We start from the raw sequence: 27,897 nt of genomic DNA, 5'->3' as shown, positions 1-27,897 counted from the left end.
CTTTTGATTCGAATGTTGGGGAACAATGCAGGTTGTTTGAACTCTGGCACGACAAAACGTCCTGAATGGGTTTGGTTGCAAATAAATTACACATCGCGCGGTTTGACAGCTTTAATAAACGTCAACAAAAGGAACGCCTCGGATTCAACTTGAGCAAACACACATTGCTCAAAAAGTTATTAAAGCTCGTTTCCTTTTGCCCTTAATCAAATAAACTCTACTGTTTTCCGTCGCAATGACAAACAAGGTCTGCGCTAAATAAGAAAAGTAAGGAAAGTTGCACAACCCAGGTGGTAAAACAACTTTTAGGAAGTTAATCAAGAAGTGAGCTGTTTGTTTGAACATGCAGGCTGCGAACCAAAACTGTCGTCTTTACTGACAAGAAAATATTACTTTTTCATTACACTAGACTTTTGTCTTCTGCACGATTTTGAATTGCAGCAAGTCCCGCGTGAAATAACGCGATTGTATGAGGATTCAACGTCAACTAACTTCCGCCAAATTCGATTTTTAAAAAGCCACAACCTGCAAAAAATCAAATCCGATCTGAGTGACAGGGCGAAGTGATGGAAGTTTAGGACGCGGAAATTTCGCTGTATACATTTAAAGCATACGAAAACGCAACTTTCCTCTCCTCTGCAAAGCTACATATCTTAATCTTGATCAAAGAGATTTGATCAAGGTATATTAAATTTGGGCCTGTTAGTGTGTCATGCTTATCGGAAGTAATTTCACAACGGATGTTTAATATACAAACAGTGTCGCTGACAATGTGTTTCGGCCACACTCAGCAGTCAAATCAAATAAATGCGGATTCTGCCACAGTCTACCGGAGAACTTCTCTAAGAAAACTTGCCAAGAAAACAAATTAATTTGCTGCACGTATTCCATCAAAAGAGGAAATCACAATTTCTTGGTCGGTTCTTTCAAACTTAATCAATTTTGAGCGTTTTTTTTTTAAAGAACACTGATGAAGCAAAGACGTTGGTAAAGGAAATATTAAACACAAATGAAATAATAAATGGCATTTATTTATATATTACCTGTAACAAAGACATACCTGGCAATATTAACAAAGTTTATTTCACATTTATTTTACAGCAGTAAGCCCCGGATTTGTCCGGAAAATATTAGCATTTGCGTTATACAATTGACGCCACTTCGGAACAGAAAGTGAGCTTGTTTATACGAAATGGGTTTTGTTAAATGCTGCTTAATACGAAGGCTAAGAAATTCAAAACTACACACATTGGTGTACAATCATGCATACATATTCCGGCTCTATACATACGTACATCTAGGTACACATACATTGGTTACAAATCTATTTGGGAGAAGATACTATCTTTTGTCGTTTAAACATACAAGAAATGTAAATAGCCTCGATACCCGTTTACATTATGATTGTGTAAAGTTATCGTCCTTGCTATGATTTTTCACAAACCATCCGCAAAATGATCTGACCAATACACTTTTTCCCTTGTTTCATACCAACACGGCCAAAACAATAAGGTCTTGTTTCCTCTAGCGACGCCAGCTCGATCCAGACTTTAAAAAACAATGGGAAAGGCGAAAGGCTGAAAGCGCGGTAGCCCGCGAAAGGCCTCTGCTCTCGCAGACTAAGCGAAACTAAAACGTCACCCTCCCCTCCCCTGTTCTGATGCTCGCGTTTCACAATGGCTAAACCGATTCAAGATGAAAGGAAACTGAATTGGTTCCGGGAGGGGTCCGAATTTTGGTGATGGACTACTCAAAATTGATTTCACTGGATTGTCTTTTTCCACAAGCGGTTATAAAGAAAGCCGTTTTGTAAACAGTCAAAACGTTTTCTTGCGCCTACCTACAACAAGGACTGGAAATGCCATGAAACCGGCCAAATGTTTATACTCAACTTTCGTCCTTAATTGTAGCGCCAATGCTTGCAAACAGAACTAACGCTTAACTGTCAGCAAATTGTTATTTATAAAAGAAGCATTATAACTGTAAATTTTGAGCTAGCTTGTTCCATGTGCATTGGCAAAATATTGCTCAAGATTCTTTTTTGCAACTTTATGGCACTACCGAGGGAACCTGATTAATATTTCTCCGCCACGGACCGAACAAGCCGACTTGTCTAAAATTTTGACAAAACATTCGTGAAAATGCCATCAAAGCTGCGATGAGACAAATATTGATACTCAACTTTCGTTTTTGAGATTTCGTTTCCAAAGTGGGCAAATGGCGATAGCAATAGAACCTTATTTCAACTACAGTGGAACCTCGATTTAACGAAGTGCCCAGGGGACTAGGGAAATTGGTTCGTTATATCAAGGTTCTTCTGTTCCATACATTTTAAAGGCCGGGATGGAGAATATATTGTTCGTTATACCAAGAATTTCGTTATATAAGGGTCCGCTACGGCTAAATTTTTTCAATTTTTTTTGTTTTTTTTGACAATCTAAATTTTTAGGGAAAAAGAACTTGAGCAATATTTCCTACCACGTACGATAAAAGCTAAAATTCAAATAACATATAATGTCAACTAGCGTAGCAAGCTTTTCCCAATCCGTGGTTCGCTTTCTGACCGGCGGATACGTGGATTCCACACGGTCAAAAAGCGAAAAATGCACAAAACCCCTTCGATTCAGGCCGATAACCCTCACTTATAATGTCTCCACTCTTTCGCTTACGCTGGTTCTTGTGTCGCGCGTGCAAACTAGGCCTGACGCGCGCGGGTTTTCCCGCGCTTTTCATCGCCTGCACCATTACGCCTCAAATTCTGATTGGTTCATTGAGTTACCTGCGTTTGTCGGGATTGGCCCGAGTGTAATTATTTTCTCTGTTTTGCGACGTCATCACAAAGAGCTAAACATTCGAATTAGATATTAACAAGAAATACATCGCGGTATATAACAGTTCCTTCACTGAATCGAAGGTTTATGCAAATGTGCAAAAATATTCAAATTGTGAAATTACAAATTATTAATATATTAAGATTTCCCACCAACGAAAGTTATGTCGTTTTCGAGTCCTCCTTTAAATGTTCCACATCGGGCGTGGTGGCCCTATGTATACCACACACGGAGTCTCATATCATCCGTTCCTCTAATATTCCACATCCAGAGGTTTAAATGGTCCGTGGTGTTCCTGTGCAATCCATATACTGTCTTGAATTGAAGCATCCGAAGCCTTGATTTGTTCCCAGAACACGTGGGTCGAGTTCACGATCCGCAGCTTACCAAAGCCAGCGTTGCCTGGAAACCACTCTCGGAATGCGGACCAAGGACCTGGCGTAAAATGACGACACAACTTGAAATATGTTGCGGCTTCATTTACCGAGTACACGGCCCAGATAAAACACTGAATCACCGTTCCTGTTCCTTCTTTAAGTTGAATGTTCCTAGAATTTCTAACGGCGCTAAAATCATTCCCATCAAACTAGACAAAAAAACCGCGACAGGAAAGCGGCATTTTTTGAAACGGGATTCAAGAAAAAAGTAAAGTAAACACTGATTTATTGTGTCTGAGGGCGTTAACTGTGCTCTTGAGATTCTAACTGATGAAACTTCATGGAAATAGACTATTTTCAACTGAAAGAATTTGTTGAGTTGAAAGAATACTGGAAAAGTGTAATGTTGTTCAACCACCATTTTCCGACCTTGAGTTGAAGAGAAAATGTAATTACTATAAAATCGTCGGGTACATAAACATGAACGCCAGCTTCAATGTAGTCAATGAAAATAACAAACAAACGTGAAATATATATGTTGTAGAAGAAGAGTAACTAGACAAAATAGTTATCATAGTTGAGTATTATGGCTAACGAGCCGAATCTTCAAATTTTTGCGGATTCGGTGATAACAGTTGTCGGTAACTTGTGGGTTTTTTCAACGTCAATGAGGACGTGAATAGATTCTTTATAAAAAGAAATATTTAGAAATGTTCAAACCGCACGACCGCGCATTCCTCGACTTCCTCATTAATAGACGCAATGGCTGGGATTAATTTAGAACAAGAAATCTGTCACTGACTCAAACGGCTGATCGAACAGGTGAAAAATTACTTTCATAGGTTGCTCAATATTTTGGTTAGACAAAACCGAAATGATGTAGTTGTTGTTGTTTTTTTTTTTGCCTTTTTGAAATCTATCATGAATCATCATATGTTAACCTTTCTTTAAATATTATAACCACGTCTTTTCATTTCACTTAGCTTTCTAGGCATACTTGGAACTCATCACCACAAAATATTCGTTCTTGTTGGAACAAAGAAACTCAAGGCGGAAATTCGCAATCATAGTTTTATTCATATCTCATTCTTTTTTTTTTTTTTTTGCCGTTTTAATTTCTTTTTTTTTTTTTGTCATTTCCAATCATATACCTTTTGCAACATTTACTCATTCATTGTTCCATTTTCTATCTTAACTTATTAGGGTCCTGTGGAACACCTGAAAATTAGCTTTTAAGCTACGTGTACATCCACATTAAATAAAGTTGTTCGACCAGCCTTGCCTTAAAAATCCAACTACATATTACTCCTGTTTGTTCAAATGCACCTTGAATATGATTGGCAGAAGTCGTTGGTATCGCAGGCTCATTTATTGTAGGACAGCGGTATTTTGAGCCCTACTGGGTATCAGATTGGCGAACTGAACTGAATGGCTTGGATGACAGGTGTAGGCAAAAAATGGCAGCTACCGTGCACTGGTGTCGTTCCGAAAGAAACGCCTAGTGCCAGTAAATTATTGTTTCCGCCCATAATAATACTAACATCTATCCTGCTAGCAGTCCCTTTGCTTGTTCGAGCTTTTCTGCTCTTCCTTAATTGCTTTATGCACCTTCTCCACTATCAAGGGAATGCTGGCAGTCTAGGGGCGCGTTTTTGCGGACATATTTTGTGTGGTCTGAAAAAGGAATACACTGAAAGATCTATGTTTTATCTGTTGCCCGGTAACGAAAAATATTCAAATGGCCAACGTAAAAGAACCGAATTCTTATTTATGTATAAGAAGAAGAATATAGTTTAATTCTTCGAGGTATTCCGATTTTGGAATATCCGATATCCCTCCCCCCCCCCCCCCCCCCCGAATAAAGGATGCACCATAGGAAAACTGCAACTACCGTTTACTGAAGTGCTGTTCCAAAACAAAGGGCTGGGGCCAGTAAATTATTGATCAGTCCCGCCAAAAGTATCTTGCCCGTTAGTAGTCCCTTCGCTTGCTCTTTTCGATCGTTTTCTTTGTCCGCCCTCTCCACTATCAAGAGAATACTAGACACATCTCCTTACCTAGAGGAAAAACTCCGAATTTCCGGGAAATGTTTTCGCAAATTAACCGGCCATGGACACATGGAACAGCGCGGAAAAGTTTTGGAACAAGAGGACCAACTCAGGACAACCTCTGAAGGTGAACCAGTCGATCAGAAATTTCCCGTTCAATTTGCGGAAATTCTCCACCGAAATTTGCCAAAATTTTTGGTGAGTCGTAGAGTGCTTCCCATTAGCCAAAACTGGCCGGTCTGTTTGACCAGTCTGTAAATTGAATGCGTCTTTTTGAAGGGATGATGCTGAAAAATCTTGAAAAATAATCACTTCGAAACTGAGCGGTCTGGTCGGTCAATTCTAACAAATGCAAAGTGCCCGTACACAGCTTTGAGTTCTCTCAAGTGGATCTCTCAGAGATTTCTCCCTTTCTAGATCAAAGGAAGTATGTGTCAAGTATAAATGCCATTGTACTGCGGGCCGGACTGCTACGACCAAAATGACGAAAAGGTTGAAAACTGGGAAAAACGGGAGCCAACGTAGCAGATAACTAAATCCAGAGACCTTACGGGCCACAAAGGCCGTTTGAAGGGGGGGGGGGGGGGGGGGGGGCATCTTCAATAGAAAATCTTCATACCTCTAGGTCCTAGCATCGGGTTGACGCATATCCCGTGAGCCTCGTTGCAGCCGGCCGCGCCAGATATTAAATGGACTGGTGCCTTAGGGTTGCTGTAGTTATGAGCCGTCACTGTGTCATTGTAGACTGGCCAGAGGCGTTCGTACGAGTGCTCATGCGCCTGGATAATGATGTCCACACCGTACTGGAAGAACAGCGGTTCGAGGCTACAGAGAAAAAAGAAAGAAAACAGTGCGATTTTTACGCGACTTTCCACCGGAAATAATCTGCTTCTGTTCGGCATTTGCTGAACTTTAGCAAATAAAAATGAAAAAAAAAAAAAAAAAAAAAAAAAAAAAAAAAAGGACGAGAATCAACGCGAATCGATTGATAAGAGAGCAAACTCTCGGTCTTACTGGAGTTCCACTAGTTACGGGTTCACGCCGTCTCTCACAGACTCTTGTTGCGTTCTCATCGAATTGGAGCCTACTGAGTTTTCATTTCTGCTGTCGAACTTTTTTAATCGTTTGACCGGTGCGCGTTCAGTTGTTCTACAGTTCTCGATTTATAAGCGCTGATGAAAGCCCTTAGCCATCTCTTATTATTCAGCTCGATTGTACAGCTGAGCCTGTCAGGCCATTCCAGCAAAAATGACACGGAAAACACGCAAGTGCAGTTGAACTCCGTCACTACGATAACGGGGTGTGGTCAAATTATGACTGAGACAAAGAAAACATTGGAAGGTGGCATGATTTAGAAGGCGATTGAAATAACCTTAAAACCGGTGAGATTTGTTTACTTTGAGTTTTTCTTTGCCAATTTGTTTGTGTCATTTACTCCACAAAGTGAAACAAAACAAAATGAGCGCATTGGGACACCAAAAGGTGATATTTGGTCGCATTAACGAAGTTTTCAGATACGAAAATCACTCAGCTGTACCACTGAGCTACTGGGGTACTGGTGACAAGCTTGGCTATGTACAAGACTCGCGTGACACACGTCCCGTATGCGCTAGGATCAGAGATTTCGAAAGCACCCGGTGTAGTGTACAAGACTTTTGTAAGCTCGGTGAGTGAAGTAAAAAAGCTGAAATAATCATCTTGACGTGAACACCGGACACCCATCGGACACCGACCGGTGTACGGAAGGAACATCGGATACCGACCGGTGTACGGAAGGAACATCGGATACCGACCGGTGTACGGAAGGAACATAGGATACCGACCGGTGTACGGAAGGAACATTGAATACCGACCGGTGTACGGAAGGAACATCGGATCCCGACCGGTGTACGGAAGGAACATCGGATACCGACCGTTGTACGGAAGGTCATAAGTTCGATCCCTTCGGAGACTCGCATGTTTTCTTTGTCCATGCTCGCGACAAGATGAATACTTCATCTTTACTATGACCGAGCTGTCATTTGGGCCATGAAAAAGTGGTCATTAAAACGAGATGGTCGTATTAACGGGATGTCGTACAGGAAGGGGGGGGGGGGGGGGGGTCAGTGGGGGATTTCCGCTGTATGTAAGATGCTTTACTGTTTATCAAGCATTTACTTCTTTTCCGCGCCGGTCCATCGTCGACGGAAGCTTGGTAAAGGGAAAAGACAGTAGAACCACTCACCCTTTTCTAACCACAGAATGTAGCGTGGTGCAGTCATCCATATCAATATTAGAGCAGTACATAGGCCTGTGGCCAAACGCTATGATCCACGGCCTCTTGGCTCTATTTTCTGGTTTGTTAGCCTCCTTGAGATCGTTCGTTAACCAATCGAGCTGATCCTGCACAGGGCCGTCAGTGAAGTACACCTCGGTAGAGTACCTGATATGAAATGACGGCAAAGAAGAATGGCGGTTACTGAATTGCACTGGATTCCTCCTGTCTTGCGCACGTGAGGTGAGTCGCTGCTCTGCTCTCATTATAGCTTTCCACAGCATTTAAACAACCCCACCCTAGGCGCATGCGCGCGTTGATGAAAAGCACTATGAAATCGTTGGCCCAAGTTTATCAAATACTGTAGAAGAGTTCAGGAAGCTGTTTTCATCTGTTTGAATCGCGTTCATCTTTGGAAAGTAAGCTGAATGTGGGTAGGATACTAGTTCATCACAATGTTACCCTCCCCTCCCTCTCGAAGAATGTTGTTATGCTTCGGACGGCTCGACTTCATGGAAACGCCGAGGGTTTAAAAATGATAACGTGACAACACCCGAACACAGCACCACAAAATAGTGTTTTTCAGATAGTTTATGTGTAGGCAACAACGTTTTCAAAATGACGGTGTATTTTAAGAAATCTTGGTTTTCAAATAAAATTGCACAAAAAATATTGATGTTTTTCTAGCTTTGCCAGACTTGGTAGGGAAACTGAAACAGCCCACGCCAAGCAATGTAGGTTTTGACTGTATTCCCCTCCCTCCACCCCCCCCCCCCCCCCCCGAAAAAAGAAACCCTTGTACGCTTTAGGGGCTTAGATAAGATGTTTTAATGAAACTTTGGAATGCAGAGGACCACACGACGCACAAATAATCTGTTCTGAATACGTTCCGTTGCCGGATCTCTTGCAATGGAGATGCACGTGCCAGACGTCACTTTAGGTGTAAATAAACCAAACTGATTGCAGGGCTGACACTACAGCAAAGGGCTTATTTATTTGGGCTAATATTTCAACTAGTACAACTAGTCTTCTTCAGGGTCAGAGTCACAATGAGAGAAATTTTTTAGAGCCGTTATTTTTTTCCATTGTAACTCTGGCCCCGAAGAAGACTAGTTGTACTAGTTGAAATATCTGCCCAAAAAAACTTGAGATGCCACATAAAATGTGACAATTTTTTCAACGTCATCTGTAGAACCCAGTCCCTACAGTCCCTAACATTTGCGCATCCAGCATGGCGCCATCTTGCTTTTTGCCTTTCCATGGACATCTCCGCTGTGGGAAATTATTACTGACGCAAATTAACAGTGTAGACGGGGCTTCGATAAGATGCTTTAAGGAAACTTTGGGATGCAGGGGACCACACGACGCACAAATAATCTGTTCTGAATACGTTCCGTTGCCGGACCTCTTGCAATGGAGATACACGTGCCAGACGTCATTTTACGTGTAAATAAACCAAACTGATTGCAGGGCTGACACTACAGCAAAGGGCTTATTTATTTGGGCTAATATTTCAACTAGTACAACTAGTCTTCTTCAGGGTCAGAGTCACAATGAGAGAAATTTTTTAGAGCCGTTATTTTTTCTCATTGTAACTCTGCCCAAAAAAACTTGCCCCTTTGCCGTGGTGTCAGCCCTTCAATCAGTTTGGGTTGTTTTCCTGTTTATATCTTACGCGATAAAGTGGGCTTTGGCGATATCAAAGCTGTACCACATCCGGTTAACTGCAGTCGGCCATTCAAGCTGCGGCATAGAGAATCTGTATCGGTAATGACTAAAGTTGAAGGGAATCTCTGCAGACAAGAAACAATACAAAAATATCTATATAGCAAGCTGGAATTAAGCAGCAATTTAGTTGAGAGAATTAAACAAGTATTTACCGCCGACGATAATAGAGAGATTAAGAATCGCATTTACGGTTAACGGCAAACGTGATACTCGCGTTTGTGTTTTGTTGAAAAAATCAAAAAACAAAAACGAAACAAAACAAAACAAAACTAGTACACAGACGAGAATAGTGCAAAATAATTCTGACTTTTGATGCTAACGCAAAACTACTGAATTATAGAATGATGTTTTATTCATCAGAGTCCGAGTACTCCTAACAGGAGTCGAACCTAAGACCTTCTGATTACTAGTTCAGATGCTCTACCACTGAACTACAGGAGACTCGTGGCAGCTAAGGCCATTAAATTAGATTCATGGGACAAACATCCTGCATAGTGCTAGGATTGGAATGTCATGTGTGGCATATGCGCAATGGAATGAATGTGATGGAATATTTGAAGCCTGGTGAATGAATGAGAATGATATATTATACTCGGTATGGAATTAAGCAGCAGAATTTGACGAAGAATTGAAAACCGCGAGCGGCAAAGACAGGGTAAGCATGGTCACGTGGTCATTTCAGCCGTTTGGCGTTAACGTAATTCTTAATCTCTCTAATAATGAAAATTTCAATTGAGAGTCAACCAACTGGTGGAGTCATTATGTCTGAGGCAACAGAGAAGATAAGGGTGTCTCTTGTTGACGAAAAACAACGCAAAATAGTTTCGAGTTCAGTGCAGTATGCAGACGGGCCTGTTTTTTTTTTTTTCCATCAAGAGTCGCTGGTTATGATTCGCCCGTCATCTTTCGACCATAAATGTACCCATTAAATGAGTTCTTAGAGTAAATAACCTGCGTTGTCAGATATTAAACACTCATCTTAGTGCAGTGCGCGGGCCTGAGGCTTCAACAAATGATTGGTCGGGATTGATTTGATAGTCCGCCACAATTTCGCCCATAGTCAGAAAACAATGAAGGAAAGTCACGGAGCTTTTCTTTTCTTTCTTTCTTTTCTTTTTTTTTTGAGGGGGGGGGGGGTGGGGGGAGGGGGTGTTGTTGTTGATTCTTTTGTGTTGTTTAATTTGGTTGTTTGTTGTTTTTTTGCTTAGTTGGGAATCAGTTTTTACTGTGTCAAATCATTTTGTGGGCGAATTTGTTTCACTATATTTACTGATCGTGAAGGGCCGACCATGTTTGAAAATCTATACATTGTAAAGAAAATCGATGGTAATTCAGAAGGCTGAGACACAAATGGGGATCGTAGAAAACGGCTTGTTCCTTTGTTCCTTCTTTTGGCTCACATTTTTTTCCTAATCTTTCATTTGCTTTCCCAAACCTAAACAACTGGAAGAGGTCAAACTGAAAACCTAAAAAGTCCCACGGTCGGAGAGAAAAAAATTGGGTGACGGCTAGAAGCTGTTTTTCGGCAAACGGTGAGTTTGGGGCACGTAGGAACCGAGTCTCCACCCCACCCACCCTAAGGCCAAATGTTTCTCATTCCACTCCTACCTCACACCAAGGTATGTTGTTCAAAGAGCGGATACGTTTATCCAGTGGGTAAATCGCTATCCAGCGGACAAAAGGTATTGGCTGGCTGAGTACATTTGTTGTGCAGTTGGAGTACAACCGGGACCAGGCCTACAAACATTCTTACCGTGATTTCCAACACATGTCATGTAGGGAATCCACGCAGCCATGTCCTGAATTCTGTTCATGAAGGCATCACCGTACTACGTCAAAAAAAAACAACAACAACTTATTCACCTGTTCGATGATTCAGTTAAACACAGTTTAGACTGCAAAACAGTCGTTTTTGGACGTTTTCGGAAGGCGCAAAAAATCGCAAAAAATACGATTGTTTTGCAGTCTTAACACAGTTACAATTTAAAGTCTCAGAAGAATCTTGTACCACCACTATCGAGATCTGAACGCTACAAACAATCTTTTATTCCTAGGGTCGTAAGACTATCCCAAATTAAGTAACTAGCTATCTTCATTCATGTACATAGACTTAGTTATGGTAATATTAGTTTTTTAGCGCATTTAATTTTAAGCTTTGCACTTATTCTTCAAATTAACAAAAAAACACCGTAATTCTTAGCTCAAAAAGTTTTCATGAAAGATATTATTAACAACAACAACAACAACGAAAAAAGTTATCCTTTCAGCAAGTATGCAAAAGATAATACTGAATTAAAATACACACGAACGCACGAGTGCATCACAACAATACAATCTTTTACTTCTATCAGCTAATGGGAAAGTTACTTCCTGGAAATATTAGCCGCATGCAGAACGCCATTTTTCTTAGAGAATAAGCGAATTCACTTTCGCAAACTTTCACACTGCAGGGAAAATTATCGCAAATGAGGCAATTTACCGCTTAACTTGTCTGTTCCCACTAAGCTTGCACCAAGCTAAATACCTTTGACACTTATAGAACGTTACCAATTAATTATTCGTGATCGATGAACTCTACAGAATGAGTATGGATGAACTCTACAGAATGAGTATGTTCAGGATGAAAATTCACTTATTTACTTACACCTCGTGCACACTAATCCACAAAGATTTACAAACGGCGTTTCCGCGAAAATAGGTCAAATTTTTTTCATCCGTAGTATCGTTTGCGCAATGTTTTCCCGTTCACAATAATCCAAATAAAATTGACAAGCCCATGCCTTCACACCGTGAAGCGTGCGTACATTACCGTTGTGACGTCAGCGTTTTCTGCCGTCCACTCTAACCCACCTAACTGGCGTTTAAAATTTATCCACGCTGGAGAGCGCTTTCAAAATGATCCGCTTTCGATGCTCAAAAAACGCTGGATTAATGCGCACGGACGGCCAAACAGATGTGTTTCCAAATTTACCCGGATTAGTGTGATGGGGCTTTATAAACAGTCCAGTCCATTTACACTTTACTTACAAGTCCTCCATTAGTATTAAAGTCATAAGCAAAGTCCCCAACATGCAACACGGCCGTGTTTTGGCCGGACCTGGCCTCTTGAATAAGCCGTTTAAGACTGGGCGCTCCGCCAACCCGACCCATGTCTCCGTAGACCAGGAACTGCGGTGACCAATTCTAACAAAACAAAACAAAATATAAAAAACTATGGGATTACAAACATATGCAAAGGCTGCTACCGCATTCAGTTACTTGTGTTTGACTCTTTGTCCACTTTATAGCTACCGTAACTTCGCACGGGAGTTGATTTTTCACCCCGACAATAAGAGTTTCACTGCCAGACAAGATGCCTTGTTATAATCAATTACAATCAATTCGGGTGCGATTGACGTAATAAAACGCCAAAACCCAAATGACGCCCTCAAATCTGATCATCTCTTCGGCGTCAAGTCAGCTTGTCAGTGACGTTTGACGCAAGGGAAACGGTGTTTACTGCGCTGCGAACAAACCTCAACTTTCCTCGTAACAAGGTCAATAAGTAGGATATACGTGAGAATGAAAAAATATTTAGCCACACGAAACGTGAAGCAAGGTGTTTCCACCAGCGAATATTTTTCTTAGGTCACGCGCACGCTTCTTGCGTGAGTTCTTAGTTTAAAATCCGAAAATTGACGTCAACATTTGTCCTTGACACACTACTTGTTTATAGAACAGAATTATCAGTGCTCGATGAAAACCTTGCTTTATTAAAACGTTGCTATTTCGGCCTGCCTATCTGCCTTTACCTATATCTATAACATTCCGATTGTTACTCGTCTTGAAAAAGTTTTGATAGAAAAAGAATGGTAATGGTAATGGTAATGCATTTATATACCGCATTTTCTATTCATATATATTCAAATGCGGTTTACATCAGCATAAAAAAAGAGAAAAAAGAGCCACCAAATGGCTACGCCACAGCTTTGAAATGACCTATTCGTCTCTTTGTCAGGGAAAAAAAATCCCAGGCAATTTTCCACAGCATTCTAAGGACACCAGCTACATAATTAACTACCCCAAAACAAAAAAACACACAAACACAAATAAATAAATAAATGCAGTGCCGATACAGTCGAAATCTTGGACGACAACTTGGCATCTCCCTCCCCGCTCTCAGATGGCTTTTGACGAGAAGTGAATATGCGACATGCGCGCGAGTTAAAGTTTCTTGAATGAACGACTTTCCACTTCGAAATTAGTCCAGTCCTGCTGGCCCCTCGGCTCTCTGTCACGCAACTCACGGCGGGGATGGGCCAGGACTGGACTGCTTCGAAATGAGCTTACTCCTTGTAGAAATTCTTGCATAAATTTTCCTTTTTTCATTCTGTTATGTTTGAAAAAACCTTTTATTATTTTCTATCCAGTCGAATCACAAGCTCACTCTGGCAATGCACCACCAAGCAGCCAAGAACGTCTAATTTTGGTGCCGAGGCTGAATGTCATATTTTTGGCAATTTTGGGCCTGAACATTTTCTTAAGATGTTCTTAAGATCACGTGAGACCAAAACTGTCGATAAAGAGCATTATTTGCTGTAATGTGGTATGAAGCTACCTTTGACATGCTTGCACGGCTAACCAACTCTCGGCACTTGGGTTAATTGGCCTGTGTTTTACATTTCATTCTACCCGTATCTCATTTCAAAAGCGAATAGTCAAAATAGAAACTCTTATCGTGATGTATGTCCTTCAAGTTTTGGTTAATTCCAGCCTCGACGCTCTTATAAAAAAAGATCTTATGAAAAAAGTGTATAAAAACAGTTCTGAATGTTTTGTTTGTTTTTTTTTTTGGACGATCGGTGCAACTGAATTTATCGGACATTTTGAATGAATTTGAAAACAAAAAGAAATGATTGTTATCAATTCCGTGGCACCAGAGTAGTCCTGTTGTCACCCCGAAGGGCGGGAAAAAAATGTTAAATCTATTTCTTCGCTACAATAGCGACAATTTTTATCTTCAAATCTCTTATTCCACTGTTTCTTGACATGCAGAATCTGCAAAATTTCTGCCGAACTTGTTCTTAATTCTTTCCGAAAAGTTTCGCTTCTATTATTCCAAAATTATTCTGCAACAAGGAATAATTTCTATATTACAGTGTAATATCCACACAAAGTTTCGCTGGAACACACCGGGTAGTTTTGTCCGATAAGAAATTATCTTTCTTCTACATCAATTACAATCGAGACACGTCAAATTTAATAGACACAACGTCACCGTGGCCTTCAAATTCAAGGAAAAAAATACAGTTTTCAAAAAATGATAAAAAAATTAATTTTTGTTTCTTCAAACAAAGGGAACAATTTTTTTTTTCCGGGGGCCACCATTCGGAAAAAAGAGACTTAGGCCACTTCTATTAAAAATAAACTTAAAATAGACCCAGTATATTTTCATTTTCCGTTATATTATTTGAAGACGAAAGCCTCAATAGAAAAAAACTGATAAACGAAACAACGGTTAGGGAACAAAAAAACCTTTCAGATAAGCTTGTATTTAAACGTTGAATACAACTAATAAACTTATAAAATAGGATCATTTTGAAATTCATTTAAACATCCTTAACAACTCTTAATCCTACCCAACGTTTTCTTAAGAACTCTAAGCGATTTATTAAAGAAAATCGTTAATAACTAAATAACTAAAACAAAAAGACAACAAAGGAATATTCACTACAAGCAGTTTTTCAGTCTAACGATTTGTTATCCCATGTTCTGAATTTCCAAACGATGCCAAAACTGCCGCAGCTTCTTCAGACGAAGAACGGCCAAATCGGAACGAGTTGTTGTCCATTCTCGAAGGCTGATTACAGTACTTGACAAAAGCGCTGTTATCTGAAATTGAAAACCCAGGGCTAGTCTGGGGCTCTATGGGATATGTGGGAACTGCTTGCTCCGGCCAGTTACTGTAATGGAAGATACGGCCATCGCACATGGTCCACATTTGAAACGGTGTTGGCATGTAAGCACTACAGTTCAAAGACTGGCGTCTGGGAGCGCTGAACGGCGAATGCATAATGTTGGAGACGCTCTGCATCAAACGGCTGCCCAGTTTAGGAACGGTTTCTCTGATGGGTTCATCCAGGATATTGTTTTGCTCTTCGGTGAAGGACTGTTCGGATTTCACAAACGCAGAGGAGGTAATATTCACTGCAACAGGATCGAATTCGAAATAAAAAATCAATTCATTAATGAACAAACCGACAGTCTTCGGAAAAATATAAAGATTTGAAACATTATAAAGACATTAGCTAAAAAGGTTTCTTTTCCGCACAATAAAACAATTTAGCCTTAAAAGTAATTTTCATGTTTGCGCTAACTTCAAGTAAACAAGTGAAAAACAAACAAGTAAGCTCAAAGAGCTGGCCTAAAATAGAGAAAACGAAATCAAGGTTAAAATAACGCCCAAATTAAAACTACAACGACCAAGAAAAGTTTCGTAGACACTGTCCAGAAGTTTAAAACCTTTATCGCAATTGCAAAAAGAAACGAAGAAGGAAGCATTCGCTTCAATTGAAATAAGAAACTTACAACAGTTCAACAACTAAACATGAAATTGTCCATTTTACCTCGCGGTTCCGCCGCTGGAACACAGCAAGCACGTTTGCCAAAGTCCTTCATCTGTTTTCTCCGAAGACGAACTTGCTGTTTCATAATGTCCCTTTTTCGGCGTCCCTTGACACACCGTTCGCAGTGGCAGTTCAAAAAAGGGCAGTGATGCTTATGGCCCTTGAGGTTCGATCGGACTCCGTGATTACTACAAAGCGTGCACGAGGGCTTACGTTCCTTTTTAACGCCGATCAATTTCTCAAGAGAAGTCTCCTCCATTCTTCTTGGCAGGAAGGTATAACCTAAGTGGGTTTTTTTTCCAAGGCGACGCCCTGCACAAACTTTGTCGAAAACAACTGCAAATCGAGTTGAGTGGGATGAATCGCTAGGCGGAGCTTATATTGCTCACTGGCAGATGCCAGTCAAGTCAAAAAGTCGAACTGTGATTGGACAAAACGATCTGTTCCCGTGCGTACCACGTGCCTAAAGATTATTTCAACGTGTTTATTTGTTTGTTTCTTTTCAGCCAAAATTTTTAGAGGGAATCAATTAATCACTGCACAATTCACATGGATATCCAATCTCTCATTAATTTCCTACCGACACACTTATCCTACAAACAATACGAATGTACGCGGAGTCAGCTTTATGGTTGGGAACATTTGTTCCTGCAGGGAACCAAAAAAATAGGACCATCCCAGATTGTGTTTCGTTTTCCATCGTACTATACGGACACATTGAAAAAGTGAGAAAAGTAATTATTTGTGATTCATTGCCTGCTCCATTTCTTGCGTGATTCTAAGTCTACATCTAAATCACCCTCATATTCATAAACGTCTTAACGGATTAAGGGACCACTGCAAAATGGCAGTCACGGGTAAAATAAGATAAATTCTCGCTCGAATTATTACTTAGCAAATGTGTCTATACTGTATTTCTTTTCTTTTCTTCCCTCTTTTCTTCTTCTTTTTTAGCATTGACTGACCCAACCACTTTCATGAGTCAAGGTGAGAGGAAACAAAACAGTTTTATAGGGATGGCATTTTGTCTCTGCTGTCGGTAGCCTTCGTAGCTGGCGGGATGTTGGGCGAAGGCGAAGTTGGACGAATGGGCAGCGAAGCCGCGAAGGGAATGGCGGCTTAATTTATCCACCACAAAAATCATCAATGGGGGCTATCGCAGCTGAGAAATTATCATTGTCTGTTTCGCAAGCTCGCACATTAAGCTCATATTTTTAAAACTACACCTCCTCGACCTCTAGAGCAGAAGTTTTACAAAATAAAATCGTTCATCCAGTTCGTTTACATGTAGCTACAAAGCCTTTCACGTATTTTTAAAGTGAAACTCTTCACAAGACACAATAGTCCCTCTGAAACTAACATTTACACGTTTATTAAAACAGCGATCTGCTTTGTATGCAAACTTTGAACTTTTTGGTGACTGATAACAATTAGCGTAGTGAACAGGACGTATTTGCCAAATCAACCTGGTAATACGCTGCATGTGGGGCCGCAATCAGGGTTCGTACTCTTGTGAGCTTTTGAAATTCCATGACTTTCCATGACCTTTTCCATGACTTCTCCAAGTTTTCCATGACCTAAATTTGACCATTTTCATGGAAATCATCTTTCATTTCGGGTTTGTTTTTACTATTTTCTTCGCACAACACCCCAATTTATTTTGTACTTTTTAATTAACACCATTTTCCATGACTTTCCATGACCCACACCTAAATTCCATGACTTTCCAGGCCTGGAAAATGAAATTCTAAAATTCCATGACTTTCCAGATTTTCCATGACCCGTACGAACCCTGTGCAATATTGACCCTTGTCTCTAATTATTTCTATTTCGTGGTGAAATAGACTCAGGGTAAAAATGATAGCAAATTACAGATAGTGTTTTTTTTCTGGCCAACAGAATTCAGGTTTCCGTCAGGATGCAGAAACGTACATCTAACAATTATTTTGTTAGGATATTCTCATTCTCATTTCATTACCAAGCTTAAAATTTACAAAAATATTGTTGCCTGGTTGTGCACTATAAAGAAGTTAAAAAATGTCTAGAGATATACTACACACTATTGCCAGAAACAGTAAGAAAAGCGTATTCAATCTTTTTCTGAAAAATTTGAGTTCAGATAAGCACCTCTCTCAATTGGCTCCCCTCTATCTCACTCTCTTTACTATCCTCACTTCCCTTTAAACTCATCACTTGCAGATGAGCTTGGGGGATGCCCCTGAAAGATTCTATCAACCATACAAGGTTTATTATTATTTCAAAACATAGAAATAGAATAAGGAGAATTCAAAGGCTGAATTCTAGGACCTACAGTATTACATGAAATTCTCCTGATGATTGTAAATTAACCCCCTCCGCTTCGCCCTTAACCCCTTCAAGAAAAAAAATAGAGGGAAGCAAAATTAATCACCTACAAAAATGCACACATGCATGCAGCTGTATATAAATGATTTTGTACTCTCTATAGAGATGGATGAAGGATAAAAGGCCCTCCCTAGAAAACCAAGGTTTCCTTAACCCGGCAAGGGTTTTTTTTTCAGTGTGGCAGTCCCAGGTGGTTACAGTGCAGGTTGCCATGGATACCATCCACATAACATACTTACACCTATTGGGAGGGAGGGTATGGGAGCATACGTTTTCACATGACAGCCATTAAAACAAAGCGATTACAAAATGATCTGACGCCAACAGGAGAGCTGTATTTTAAAGCAATAAGAGCCTTTGGAGAAGAGCCTGGCCACCCTGCATGGCAAGGTGCCACTGAACAGCATTGTGTCACATTTAACTTGCCCTAAATTACATAATCTTTTTAGCCACATTTATTCAGACCTAAAATTACCCACTGGGAGCTTAAATACTATACACAGCTTTTGCAATAGTTGTTACGCTGTTTAAAACAAAGCTCATGTATTAGGAGGTTTGAAAGGGTTTTAAGCGTAGACAGTTGTAACCCACCCACGCCATAACTAAGATGAATGCAACAGCGGAATAAATCAAAACATTTATCAAAAGTCACGCCCCCATACCACCAGAAGTGGAAATGCAGCGTAAAATCGCATGAACCAGAAGTAAAAGCTGCAGGAAACATTCGTTTTTATCTTGAAATTTTGCTCGGTGACCTATCTTGATTTTTTACATGCATGCAACATTCCGTATAGCACTTCAAATAGAAAATTTTGGAAGAAAGTTATCCAGTAGAATTTTTCTGTAGGTGATAAAAAAAATCCTTTTTTGAAATAACGCAAGATCTAATGGACAACTTTTTGTCATATTCTCAAAGGGCGCTTTTCCAACAAAGCAATAAAAACAGTAGGTCACCGAATTAGTTTTTAGATAATTAGCAAAACTGAAATTTAGAGGTCCTTTTTGCGGAGCTGACCCTTTGCCATGCCATGAGGTCAGAACTAGCCTAAAAGTATTGCCAAACAACTGACTTACAAAGCTGTTCATAGTTTGTCCACATGATCAGATACAATATTTTGCAATATTCTTCCATCATTTCACAAACAATTACAAACAACGATAGAAAAAAAGTCACGGTGGGACCTCCTTGTAAAAGCCTTTGGCTTTCTGGGCCCAGTTGTTCAAGGCCCGATTAAGCTAATCCTGGATTAACGCAAACTTTGACTTGAGTTTAATTGCTAATCGATAAAGATTCTTCCTAAAGATTCCTGCCCCTCAATTTTTACTTAGACTTTTCTTTACCTTTAGCTCTAAATTAGCCTTTAAAACCATTTTTATCATTTTTATTGAGCGAGCTGAAAGCCTTGATTAAAATCTAATCATCGACTAGCGTTGATCTACTTTCGAACAACCCGGCCCAGAGGTCTCCTTACCACTCACTGTTTTTTTGGAACATTCTATATTATTTATTTTATTCATTTTATGAAACTGTTCTCGTTCAACTCACATTGTAACTACTGTTAATTTTACGTATGAGGTGGTGGTGTAAATAAATAAGCAATAAAAAAAAAACTCATTCGAGCCTACTTAACTGGTACGTGTATATACTGACCTCATCTTCTCTCTTTGCTGTGAATTCAAATCCTTCACTAATGTTGCTTCCACTTTGAACACGGTATGAGTAATTCTTTCCAGGAATTAAACCCTACAAGTGAAATTCAACAAACAGTCACAACAAATAAAAAGAAACATGTTGGTCTGATAGCTCTCATCAGGGTAACCCAACAACAAAATTTAAAACAAAAACATAGCGACACTTGTTCGGGGGTGGGGGGCTTTTATTGGGATATTTGAACATTTGAGTGGCAGAAAATCTTTGCCTTTCCTGAATTCTTAATTGACCTGAAGCTAGAAGGACTTAATTGCATCCACTTTTTCCATGTTACAAGAATTGAAGTTGAAATTTGACCAAAGAAAGTTCTTCAATTCCTACAGAATTGAAGCGGGCAGCTACTCAAGGTGGCTAATGCCTTCAAAAAGGTATTCCACCAAAATGATCTGTTGAGTGGCCCCAGCTTCTGGTTTCAGTAGGTAAAGATAAAGTTGCAACTTCAAGCCTAAATGTCTGATAAGTGGCCCTCACAGCTGGAGCTTAACATGGTATCTGTAGAGTGAAGTAGCTTGGAGTATTGCTACCCCCCCCCCCCACCCCCCGATGAGATACTAGTCATTGCAGGGTTACCCCAAGCAGTATGTCGCCCATACCCATTTGCACACCTGTGTGACGAGAGACAATGTGAATCTTAGGAAGCAACACAGCAATGAAGAGACCACCCTAGCCTCACACCACTGGCCCTCAGAACATCCCATTGAAAGTCTGATGCGCTAACCACTATTAATACCACTGCACCTGAGCCACAAGTACTGTTTAATAATTATTATTATTAATGGTAAGACAATTCTTATGTACTTGTGAAGATTATCATATAAGCATGTTGCACTTTTTCTTTGAAGGCCACAGATTACCACATTGCTTCCTTCCATCCAGGTGTACATGTTGTCAATGGTTACTGGTGGATTGCCAAACAAAACTTACAAGATTGTGGAAGGCAACCCTGCAATAGATAGCATACCCTGGGTTTATTCTCGAAAGTGGCCTTCATTCAGTCATTAATCTTTGCAACGAGTTTGTGCGAATTATAAGCACCAACATATTTTCAATTAGCAAATCGTGCAATGCATGAAACCTGTCATTTGCTCTAGGTAATATTTTAGCCAGAAGGGCATCAAGGCATCCTTTGGACACCACCTTTTGGAGAAAATGCACTCAAAATTCACCTCATCTTTTAAAAATTCACAAGGAACATGCGTCTTGGATTCCCAACTTTCAATTTCTAGCTAAAAGTCTGGCTCTAGGTATATTTTGATCATTCTCAAGTAGTTTGGATCTGCTTAGTACATTATAACAAGACTTCAAATTCTTCTTATAACATCATCTCCATTAATTAAGTACAGCTGTAAATAATTAACCCATCCTCAGTTCCAGGGCAGTCAGTATTAAGGGCCAATTAACTGGGAATTTCCCATAGCTATTGTGTGTTTATTCCCCAGCATGCAGAAAAACAAAATGTATTAACCCAACACTAGAATTCAAAACAAACATCTCATCTGTTTTTACATTTATTTTTACCACCTACTGCATGTACTTCAAAAGTCGGTGACAGCCCTGCATGCACGTGTTTCATAATGATTCTTTAAGCACTCTCAAAGGAGTTGAAAACTCATGAACTATTGTTAACTCTTAAAATTTGTAAGTTCTGGTTACTTTTTTCAAGTGTTCCTGTTTTGGTCTTGTCCTCTCTCAATTAGTTTTGTAACTATTTGCGGGACAAGCCATTCATTCCGGTTTTGTTGTTGTTGTTGTTGTTTTTTTTTTCTCAAATAAATATTGTTGTTGTTGTTGTTGTTGTAAAATCCCATTTCATGTTGATATTTTGGTTTTTTCCTATTGAGGCTTTAGGAAAGGCTTTCAAGGTAAGAGGATTCTGTATAAGAGGGGACAGAAGAGGACTGATCAGTAGTTTGACCACTTTTCTGGAGACGGGGTTCAAAGTTATTGCAATTTCATAGTCCGTGCTGGTTTTGGACATAAAATTCAAGGAGTATTCAAGCACTAAAAACTGAGTTTTCAAGGAGTATTCAAGGCAAGTTCCGAAATGTTTTCATTGGTCAATAGCAACTTTAAAGAAGCTCCCCCCGATATAATCTGTCCCCAATTTTGAAATCTGCGCTCAATCCCTGAATTACTTTGATACAATCCTACATTATTTCCCATCTGAACAAAAATTCAAGGAGTTTTCATTATTTTCAAGCACTTTCAGCAAAAATTCTTCTTTTCAAGGGCTTTTCAAGCGCCCTTGAAATCTCAAAATTAAATTCTAGAGCTTTCAAGGACATCAAGGAGTAGCACGAACCCTGAATTTAATACCGTCAACTGATGTGCTAAAGCAGAGATCAGATGTCTGTTAATTTCCTAGTAGCACTCTAGTTTTTGGGACCTGCCAATACTCTTCTTGCAGTGGCAATGCTGGCCAAGCTGCTGCTGCTGCAGCACATTGTTGTGTTTTGTTGTTGTTGGCCTACAGTGTAGGCCAACAAGGTCATGAAACAGAAGTCACCAGTCAAGCCGATTGCCAAGCAGTGTCCCCCAAATTCATGCCAAATGTGTGTAGTGGTCCTTACTTTAGTTTATTACTCTACGTGTTTGGATACTCTAAACAGAACAGTGACATTAAGTAGGTATATGTTGAAGTGGATACGAGGTGAGCTAGAGCACTCTTCCACTATGAATATAATAGGTATAATTATTGAGGCAGATATGTGGATACGGCTAACATGATATATTTTGCACTTCCTTTTGAACATGCAACATGCTTTGAGAACAAGAAAATTATATATTTTGCACTTTCTGTTTTGACTGTGTATCCATGTATCCACTTGTGAATTAATTAAGATCAATTTCTGCATAATTGTTTCGAGTGCGAATCCACCTATCCAATTTTTTAAGGGGTATAGCTTTGAAGCGGCAGGGTATTATGCAGTTAAGCCAGATTATATAAATCATACTAACAATGTTTGTTATTGCAAATAAAGTATTATTATTATTATTATTATCATTATTATTATTATTATTATTATTATTATGATTATTATTATCATATTTTATATATTATTATTATTATTATTATTATTATTATTATTATTATTATTATTATTATTGCAAAACACTGAAAACGTGGGGGCAAAAGAAAACATAATGGCTGAATTCTAGGACCTTTGTTTTAAATTAACACCTCCCCCCCCACCCCACCTTCCAAAATATATATGCATTATTGACCAAGGTTGTTCGGTCAAGATGGCTGGATATTGGCCAAGTTCTTTTTTTCTTTTTTGCGTTGCATAAAAAGGCAAAAAAAGAACAAGGCCAATATCCAGCCATCTTGACCGAACAACCTTGGTCAATAAAGGATTTATTATATGACTTTACCTTCAAGTTAAAACTACAACAACAAAACAAAACAGGACATGAAACTTCTCTACTCGGAAAGAAATTCTTCATAGCTGGCCGGTGAAAGATTTATTTTCAGTACATTTTTGGATTAGCATGTAATCGTGGAAAACAAGGCATCCTAAATTATCTTAGGGCTCTAACTTTATAATGGCTTAAAGGGAGTATACAATTATTGAGAACGAAAATTTTAGATTTTCGAAAGAGTTGGAAGATTTAAATAGAATCCGGCAAACTCGCCATTTTCAGCTGATCGCACGGTGGCGTAAATAATGAACATTTTTACACAGTTTTCGGCTTCCAATCATTAATTCTTGAATGAAACAATAGATTTTGAGATTATATGCAAACACAAGCCGAAAAAAGGAGCGGGTAAATCAGAAAACTGGGCGAAACTTTGATAAGATTTTGTTGTTTACAACAAGCAAGATGCGGGTAAATTAAAAACGTGAGTTTCTTCGGCGAACTTCAGAAAAATACTTTTCTGAACTGCTCTAAACACTTAACGCATCTTCCACTACGCTGTGATTTAAATACAGTCATTGCAAACCTAGAGAATTTATCAATTTGGCACTCGACTTGAGACAATTGTTTTTACAAAATCAACTCTATCTAAAATACTACACGCAGAGCAACTCACCGATTCAACTCACATTCATTGTAGCTGAAACAACATTTTCACTACACCAGGACGATTCCATTCTCTTTCCTTTCGTTTAGGTAAATGTTGAGAGTTTACCGAACTTTTTAGTGAGCGTTTTCCCCCAAAACAACGAGAAAATCGAAGAAAAGATTGCATTGTTGTTGGGATTAAACTTTTGATGCCAAGCGAACGGGCAACGGGTAATCCAGAGCGGGCAAGATAGCTCCATCTTGCCCGCTCGAGTAGCCAATCACAGCGCAGGATTTGACTCATCTTGCCCGCTCGCGGAGCCAGCCATATAATAAAGAGACATTCATGCACCATGTATGAGTAGGGCAATGGGATTTTTGGTTTTGGTCATCTTTAGGCCAGATTTTTTGGTTTTTGCACGGCAAACTGTTGCAGTTTGCCGTTTTTCCTTTTTTAAGCATTTGGTTTTCGGTTTTCGGCCAAAATACAAGACTTTTCTCAGATCTGGTATCCGTTCTGGTTTTCGGTTTTTCCTACTTGGTTTCCGGTTTCTCTTCGGCAATTATGCGCCTCAACGATGTGTGCTATACGATATCCCTAAATTTCCCCAAAGTCCTCTATTGCGACTCAAAGAAGGATTTTTGTCAATTTTCCTAATTTAAACAGAGAATTTAGAAGAATTGCCAGATTCACACGCATGGCATCCACAAATACCGTGATGAAATCAATATAGTTTAGTCTGTATGCTCCACATGTCACCAATGTATCAGATTGATGAGGGGTTTGGAAATTGAGCTGTGTAAATTTTCAGTTTTGGTCTTTTGTTTGGATTTCGGGTTTGATTGAAATATGTTTTGGTTTTTCGGTTTTGGGTGATTTTTTGTGCGGTTTTTCGGTTTCTAATCGACCCCAATGACCCCTCATGTATATATTAAATGATTTTGGACACTTTGCAGAGGTCGGTCTAGGACCAGGATAAAGGCCTTCTCTGATAAAAGAGAGCTACAATCCTCGCCAATTTTTGTTGGGAACGTTAGAAAAAAAGCATAGCAATTTTTATTACTTACGTTTCTTCACACCTTTGTTTGTTGCTTCTCCCCCCCCCCCCCCCCCCCCCGTTCAATGTTGGATTCCCCACGAAAAACAATTCGTAAGGAAAGGAAAGGGGAGGAAAGTGAAGGCAAGGTAAAATTTAGCAATCTTCCCAAGATTTTTGGCGATGATTGCAGCTTAAGAAGTTCATATACACTGCACCTTCCATATCTTCCCCCGGGAAAAGCCAGCAGCTGCGTCTGAGCATGGATCATGAAACATTTGACAATTACATAACTTACTTTGCATTACGTTCAGTATTTAGCGAGTCTCTTTTAACCTCACCTCTAGTAAAACACGATGTACATAGTGCAGACCATCAGGGTTGCCTGCTGTGAATACAACAAATTTGCCCTCCGCTTTCAAGGAATAGTTTTTCGGCGCTAAACCATAGAGGACAAAAGAACTGGAGAGTTCTTGAACGGACGAAGTGGACCAGATGACAGTCATCTGACTCGCAAAATCCCCGTATGCGATGTGTATCTGCTCGGGTCCGTGCACAGAATTGTAGGGCGACAAATCTGCCATAAACAGATCATTGGAGACTGGGTGAAGCGCGAGTGCATACACAAAGACGAAGCAAAAATACGCACAAACGCAAACCCAACTTCGCTCCATCTTGACGCAGTTGTTCGTTGCCGGTTTCTAGTCACGTGATGAGGCCGCTTCTCTTCATGTGACAATCACCAGTGGCGAACTACCAGGTATAAACATCATGCGAGGTAGAACCCAGCCGACACGATACCTCTGACTGGTTTTCTCTAGAAAGCGCCTAGGGCGCTCATTTCAAATGTCGTATTTTTGGATTTTAACGTCAATAAACTGGTTTGAATTTTGGGCTTTACTGAAACGCCGGATGAAATTCAACCTTCTCGTCCGACTCGTAAACCGTTCCACTGCTAACTTCCTTTGGTGTGGATGGTCTATTATTTCATGACACCCTTTACATTGTAAAGGACGCTTAATTCAGAGGGCGTTAAATCGAGGGTGCCTGAACTTTTAGCTGAAACTTCTGTGCAACGGCGAACGAGACCAGTTTCACGAAGTGGTGTTACGCGGTGAAACTCTTGTTTTTTCACCACTGCGACCGGTGTTGCGAGCCGTTGCAGAAGTAGAAAGCGGTTCTACTTTTCGTGAAACTTGTCTCGCAACGGAAGTTCGAAAAAGTTTCACGAAACCGACCTTGTTACACGGTGCAACCCCTGCTGAAACTTGTTTCGCAGCGCCGTTGCACATAAGTTTCAGCTAAAAGTTACAACGTGTAACTGCGGCTTTACCACACAGGATGATCCCACTGGCCACTGCTAACAGGTCTGGATACAATTAGTACCCACAACCAATAAATCACTATTAAAGAGCTTAAAAAATATATTCTTCATTTCAGAATAACTACGGTAGATTATTTTGACAATCAATTAGTGGTTAAAAAACTAAAACCTGAAATTAATTAAACAAGTTCAAGACTTCCGCTTATAGAAGAAAAAAAAGACTACGCCAACTGAAAATGATTGCGGGGCTGACACTACGGCAAAGGGCTAATATTTATTTGGGCCAATATTTCAACTCTTACAACTAGTCTTCTTCACGGCCAGAATTACAATGAGAAAAACGGCTCTATCTATTTGGCCCAAATAAATAAGCCTTTTGCTATAATATATAGTGTCAACCCTGCAATCAGTCAGTTTGGTTTATTTACACGTAAAATGACGTCTGGCACGTGCCAAGTGCATTCCTACTACAAGAGATCCGGCAACGAAACCGCGTATTCAGAACAGTTTGTTTGGGAGTCGTGCGGTACCTGCATTCAAAAGTTTCGTGAAAAAGTGCGGTTATTGCCTTGAACTTCCAGCTTTTTCAACTTTCAGCCAAAAATTCAATACAAATCAGTATCTACGTATTGTCAAACAGTTCAAACCAGTGAGTACTGCGGTCTTATTCCATGAGAAATGTTTTAACACTAAACATACTAAGTTCAATCTAGAGATATGAAAATCAGAATAAGTTCTTAAAACCCGGAAGTATCCAGCTACAAACTTGTTTCTTAATAATACTAACATTCTAAATTTAGAAACCAACTTAAATGTAGAACTAGAAAAGGTGAGCCAGTGGTTATATGCTTACAAATTATCTTAGAACATTGATAAAACTAGCTTTGTGGCATTCCATCCTTCACAAAGAAGAACAGCCCATAAGTTGAATCTTAGAATCTCCAATATGTTTGTTAAATCCGATGATCAGGTTAAATATTTAGGTATCATTTTTGATTCCAATTTAAACTGGAACTGACTGTGCTTACACGAATTGAGCAAGAAGATTTCAAGAGGAAAAGAAGTACTATCTAAACTTAGACATTTTGTAAACAGAAACATATTGACATCAATTATATTATTCACTTATTTACCCCTTCCTCACCTACGGTTTATCAATTTGGAGCAATACTTTTAATTCTACTCTAGTTAGACCTTTAATAACTCTTCAAAAGAGAGCTATACGTACTATAACTTTTCCGAAACCAGATGAACACTCTGAGCCTCTTTTTAAGGAACTAGAGATTCTCTTTAATTAGCTGATCTTGTTACCCTTCACAATGCACTCCTCGTGTATCACTATTACTATCTTCTTCCATCTTCCTTTTAAATTTTTTTTCAAACAGCAGCATCCATACACTCATACAATACCAGGCTTGCTTCTAAATCAACCTATTGCATCAACACCATCAAAACAGACTATGGTAAATTCAACATTCGCTTTGCAGCTGTAAAAGTTTGGAATCACCTTGACGAAAGCATTTTACACCTCGATCCCCCTTTAAAAGTCAAGTTAAAAATCTTACAGTCTTACTGTTCATGAGTTTTCAACTGGTATTTATTTATTCTTT

At 39.6% G+C, this 27,897-nt stretch overlaps 2 protein-coding genes and 1 long non-coding RNA gene across 3 annotated transcripts; 1 reads left to right on the top strand and 2 right to left on the bottom strand.

Moving 5' to 3' along the window:
• Positions 1 to 1,010: 1,010 nt before the first annotated feature.
• On the bottom strand, positions 1,011 to 25,683 carry LOC146478160 (acid phosphatase type 7-like). Its single transcript, XM_085112886.1, has 8 exons — positions 25,305 to 25,683; positions 19,859 to 19,951; positions 12,266 to 12,421; positions 10,992 to 11,067; positions 9,186 to 9,303; positions 7,481 to 7,678; positions 5,876 to 6,081; positions 1,011 to 3,266 (listed from the first exon to the last, which is right to left on the bottom strand). The coding sequence occupies exons 1-8, from the start codon at positions 25,635 to 25,637 to the stop codon at positions 3,085 to 3,087; spliced, it is 1,362 nt and encodes a 453-aa protein (XP_084969012.1). The 5' UTR covers positions 25,638 to 25,683; the 3' UTR covers positions 1,011 to 3,084.
• LOC146478162 (uncharacterized) lies at positions 10,985 to 11,425 on the top strand. Its single transcript, XR_014865262.1, has 2 exons — positions 10,985 to 11,116; positions 11,204 to 11,425. It is a non-coding gene; the product is annotated as an uncharacterized LOC146478162 (long non-coding RNA).
• Positions 14,103 to 16,225, bottom strand: LOC146478161 (doublesex- and mab-3-related transcription factor 1-like). Its single transcript, XM_085112885.1, has 2 exons — positions 15,844 to 16,225; positions 14,103 to 15,424 (listed from the first exon to the last, which is right to left on the bottom strand). Exons 1-2 carry the CDS (start codon positions 16,100 to 16,102, stop codon positions 14,967 to 14,969), a joined length of 717 nt encoding a protein of 238 aa, XP_084969011.1. The 5' UTR covers positions 16,103 to 16,225; the 3' UTR covers positions 14,103 to 14,966.
• Positions 25,684 to 27,897: the final 2,214 nt, after the last annotated feature.

This window comes from Pavona decussata, unplaced genomic scaffold (genome assembly GCF_977016875.1).
Source record: "Pavona decussata unplaced genomic scaffold, jaPavDecu1.1 SCAFFOLD_67, whole genome shotgun sequence".
NCBI lineage: Eukaryota > Metazoa > Cnidaria > Anthozoa > Scleractinia > Agariciidae > Pavona > Pavona decussata.
The sequence above is the reverse complement of the archived record's forward strand: the minus strand, read 5'-3'. Positions and strand labels throughout refer to the sequence as shown.